Raw genomic sequence first — 5000 nt, 5'->3', positions numbered from 1 at the left:
AACTACTTTTATGGTCTTGTACAGTCAGTTGCATCATTATTATTATTACACTAATTAACCAATTAACAGTACTTTTTTATTTTTAAATGTATTATTAATTTTGTCTGTGAATCCTAATGTTTATTTGCCATCATCATATTGACAATCTAAATATATATGACCACTGAATGTTCCTTTGCAAATCTGTCAATAAACATGTATATTAAAAAACTGTTTTCTAATTAATAAATAATACTTCAAATGGCCCATCAAAGCCACCGTAGTTATAATACAGAATGACAGCTGCGAGCATAAATTGCCAAAAATGGGCATGGCAGAACTAAATACAGCTGAAAAGTTGTCAGCTATACTACTAACGACTATTTCTTTTCACTAATTCACTACTTACAATGTCAAAAATGACAGTGTCGAAAACATTCAAAAGCAAACAGTTGAATAAGGGATAAACATACACCATGCTAACATTAGCTTGCTGCTAACTCACCAAAGTCTGTTGCTTACCTTCCTGCGTTCTCCCGCGAACCTTTACAGCAAAGACAATCAGCACAATGAGGATAGCAGCGGCCACTAGATACAGCGCTACGTCCATGGCTGGTCTGGAAATATAACTTTCACTAAATTTAAAGTAGTTGTACTGTACACGTCTATTCTAGCGTCAGCTCATAACAGCGATGTGGACAGAGCGCGTTCTTCTTCGTGTGTTTTTGGTGGCAGCCCGGAATCTGTCGTCGACGGCTCACTACCGCCACCCGCCGGTCGCTACAATATAGACAGGTGGATTGGGGAGGACAAATATACAAATATAATCTCTTTTAGATCTATTTTCTTATATTTTTTCATTATGCCCTCAACAATATACGTCTAAATTGTTATGAAGAAAGTATATATTATTAGGATTTATATGTAATTTATTTATATATACTGTATGTAAATTACATATACATCCTACTACTATTTTCCATCTCATTCCTCATTGCACTCCTTCGGATTTGAAATAAGTTTATAAACTTTATTTGCAGTCATTTTACCAGTGTATTCAAGATAGTAGGAATTAATTGCTTTACAGTGTTAATATGGACTTGAAAACTGAACTTTTGAGGATAAGAGACACCTTATCAACTAATAAATTGATAGGGTGTGTCTTGTACTCAAAGTTAAAATGTAACTTTTCATGGTCAACTTGATATGCATTTATGATCATTTATTGATAGCAGTTTGCCTGATGAAGGTCTAGAACGGAAAGGTTGCGGCTACTAAATAATTTAAAGGGATACTTCACCCATACGGAACTGACTAGACATTAGACAGTGAGACCATAAAACACTCTTTCTGCCTTTTCTCAGGCTAGGATGAACCGATTTCTAAAATGTTTGCACATTTATACTACATAGGATCTCAGAGTTCAATACACCGTCATATTTCCACCTGTGAAGTAGGTATTTACCTTTTTTATGTGAGTAAGACTGTGCAGGAATGTACTTTACTTTTTGTTAAATAAAGTAAAAAAAATTAAAAAAAATACGGAAGTCATTTGCTTTTTTTATGATCAAAAAATACTTTATTGTTTTCACAGCAATGTGGAATGGCACTTTACAATTATAAATGAATACCTACCAACCATCTATATTCTATACATCTATACATTAGTGCTGAAAAAGAAAAATTACAATCCGGTTTGTGATGTCCATAAAGACTTTTCCTAAATGATGCAGCTGCAATAATCAAAGTCAATATTACGCTTTTACACCCTTTTATAATCCCTGCGTTCCAGTCCCCATACTTCCATACTATTTAGTATGCCAGAAAAAGATTTAGGATGTCCCAATACATGCAAGTCAATTGTAGTCTGCTGAAAATACATACATGCCCCACTAATTTTGGAGTATTCGTCTTTTGTCTTGACATTTCTCGACATAATGAAAAAAAAAACTTCCTTATCTGATGTTCTTTCTCTCCTGTGGCCCTTAAACTCTTCTGTACTTCAGTATGTGGTGTAGTAAAAAGAAAAAGTATGTGATTCGGAACGCAGGGTGTGTGTTTTTTTTAGCTGCCATGCAATTTCTCCATAATGGGGCTGGTGGGTGGTGCGTTGGTGAAAATCGTCCCCACAAACACTTTGGTTCCCCACTCGGAGTGCCGGATCACCTTGCAGCAGCCGAGATCCTCGATTTGAAAGCCCAAGTTGAGATAGCGGTCGTCAGTTTCAAACAGTGTGTTGTTGGTGTAGGGGCCATAGAACGGTAGGCCAGATGAAGGCTCAATGAAATCAGCCCAGTAGCCCTCTTTACTCAAAGCCGTACATATCTCCTTTGCGCCATTGATAAACTTTTCAAGCATTTTCTCTCTTTCTTGCTCTACCTCTACACTCCACGCGGTCATGTCGTTCTTGGTCTTTTGGGTCACGGTTACCGCCACCATTTCTTTGCCAGAAGAAGAAGAAGAAGGAGCTTCAGGGAACATGGTCTCAAAGTCTTTCTGTAGTTTTTTAGAGCAAGACTGGATGGAACACTCAACATTGGAACTGTCGAATGGTTGTCCCGCGTTACTACTGACATTCTCAGACTCGACTTTCTCTAATAACTGGGCTAGTATGAGGTCATCGGCGACTGTCTTGTTTGCAAGGTTGGTGTTCTTCTTCTTCTCTGCTCCTTTATCCAGGCGGTAATCAAAGCCAATGTTTATAGGCAGCAGCTCCACACCTAAGAATAAAGAAAGAAAGAAACACTTTAGTTATTAGTATTAGTAGGCCTATTACTATTTAATTTATTTTTTATTGCTTGCATGTTTGAAATATAGACAAACAATCAATCAATCAATCAATCAATCAATCAATCAATCAATACAGCATATAGCATATTTTATTCCGTAATGTGCTTGATATGGCAGTTAAAGATGAAGTCAGTGATTCTAGAGAACGCTTGTTGTCGAAAATAAAATACTTTGTCAAAATCAGTGAATATCTCCTCATGGTTGCTACCTGTTCGTACTGTTCATGCACTGGGGAAAAAAATCCATTGTTAGTACACAGCCTAGGCTCTGTAAACTGGTATGTAAACAAAGGGGGCCCACTTTAGCTAGCAACAGCATGCCCGTTTACAGACACTAGCTTATATATCAAAACTGGATTTTCTTTCATTGCACAGACAGTACGTGGGCCTACAGGTAGTGGATCTTTACTGATTTTGACGATACGTGATTTTGACAACAAGTACTCTCCAGAATCGCTAGCTCCTCCACCTTTACGTTTTAACCACTATCTATGGTTTTAACAGACAAAAGATAAGCTAATTGTGATCAGCAATTGTGATCAATACATTTCCTGTCTATGTGCCTTTGTCCCGATAACCAAGCTTTCTGTTTAGAAGACAGTACACTAATTGTTTGAGTGACGGCTACGTAATAGGACTCACCAGAGGATACAGTAGTCGCAGTAGCAGCAGATATGTTTCTCGCAGCAGTCACTCGTCCCACCAAAACTTTGAGATCTCGGAGGTAAATCACCCGCCTAACCCCGCTACGCAGCACAGCGGCCATTCTGACGGGGCAAGGCTTTCCGGCAGGTTCCAGTTGTGTTTTTAAAGTTGTTTAATAAAGTACAGAGAGAGCTCACAACTTTGTGTAACAAGCTGCGGTGTGGTGTTGACAATTTAGGCTAAAATCACCTTGGATTGGCGCATGCGCTGTCTTCTTACTTCTTCTTCTTTTCTTTTTTTTATGGTGGTGGGCAACAACTTCTGGCGCATTATCGACACCAACTGGTATAGATGGTGAGGTGATTTCAAATACAGAACAGGCTTGAAATACAGTATAAAGTAAAATAACAACTACCATCATGTCAAATAATAAGAATACAAATATATAATATACATTTTTTTCACCTTTTTTAAAGACTGAAAAAAATGTTAAACCTGCAGTGTGTAGAATTTTGGGTTTTATTTCCTAGCAGATTTTGTAGAAAGTAATTATAATATCCACAAGTACATTTAATTTAGTGCATAATAGCTGAAAACATTTTTTGAATAATTTTTTTTACCCTTAGAAAGGGTCTCATATATGTCCATATTTCTGCATATTTTGGACCAAGGCCTAGTGCCGCCATCTTGAAAGTGTCATAGTTGGAATGTCATCAGGTGCATTGTTTAAAATTTAGAATTGTTCTTGTCCTTGAAGGCCACTGCAGCTTCTGTTATTATTCTAAAGGGGTGGGGTTACCCAGGGAGTGTTGCATTCTAGAACTTTGTAGAACTTTCTTGATGATGTCATATTACACACTGCACCTTTAAGTCATTATTTTACAGTAACAAAAGTTGGGGTAATTAAAAAAAAAACATTTGTGAAAACAAATTTTTTTTATAATACAAATATTATTAGACGAAAATTAAACCTCTTGTTTTGCATCAACACATCAAACTTTACCATTTGATTGATACTCAAAAACACTTGCATGGTCGCAGTGCTAGAATAGAAGCAGAATTGTTCCTGGGAGTGCATCACAGAATGGACAGTTTACAATCATGTCATGTTAAAATTACTTATTAATACTTATAGGGTAGAGTCTAGATTTTCTTCCAAATAAGGTAATTTACCAAGTTGCTCCACACCATATCCATCTGAAATAGATGACGTATTTCTCTCTTATACGTTCATTGCTTGCGTTATTTGCTTCAGTCGTAGAGCCTGCGCACTGTGACGTAGGCCTATACATTGCGTCAAGTCTGCAACGGTGCAAGCAACGTGCAGTGCAGTTTGACAAACACTAGGTGGCAGACACGTCACCTCACCTCAAAGAGAGCTCGACTGTGTGTGTGTTTGTGTGCGTGTGTGTGTGTGTGTGTGTGTGTGTGTGTGTGTGTGTGTGCGTGTGTGTTTGTGTGTTTGTGTGTGCTCTTTCTCTTTCTCTCTCTTTCTCTTTCTCTCTCTCTCTCTCTCACTCACTAAACACACACACACACACACACACACACACACACACACACACACACACGACATCCATCAACTCA

At 37.7% G+C, this 5000-nt stretch overlaps 2 protein-coding genes across 2 annotated transcripts in view; both read right to left on the bottom strand.

Moving 5' to 3' along the window:
* ddrgk1 (DDRGK domain containing 1) overlaps positions 1 to 681 on the bottom strand; it is a 5120-nt gene extending 4439 nt beyond the window's left edge. Inside the window, exon 1 of the mRNA XM_080053164.1 lies at positions 502 to 681. Within this exon, the coding sequence (XP_079909290.1) occupies positions 502 to 589 (88 nt within the window). The 5' untranslated portion in view covers positions 590 to 681. The remainder of the gene's footprint in view (positions 1 to 501) is intronic.
* Positions 682 to 1572: 891 nt separating this feature from the next.
* Positions 1573 to 3641, bottom strand: LOC307269793 (cobalamin trafficking protein CblD-like). Its single transcript, XM_080052836.1, has 2 exons — positions 3411 to 3641; positions 1573 to 2699 (listed from the first exon to the last, which is right to left on the bottom strand). The coding sequence occupies exons 1-2, from the start codon at positions 3532 to 3534 to the stop codon at positions 2044 to 2046; spliced, it is 780 nt and encodes a 259-aa protein (XP_079908962.1). The 5' UTR covers positions 3535 to 3641; the 3' UTR covers positions 1573 to 2043.
* Positions 3642 to 5000: the final 1359 nt, after the last annotated feature.

Source organism: Ammodytes marinus, assembly GCF_949987685.1.
Source record: "Ammodytes marinus genome assembly, chromosome: 24".
NCBI classification, from domain to species: domain Eukaryota; kingdom Metazoa; phylum Chordata; class Actinopteri; order Uranoscopiformes; family Ammodytidae; genus Ammodytes; species Ammodytes marinus.
Note: the sequence above shows the minus strand (reverse complement) of the source record. Positions and strands in the feature narration are given on the sequence as shown.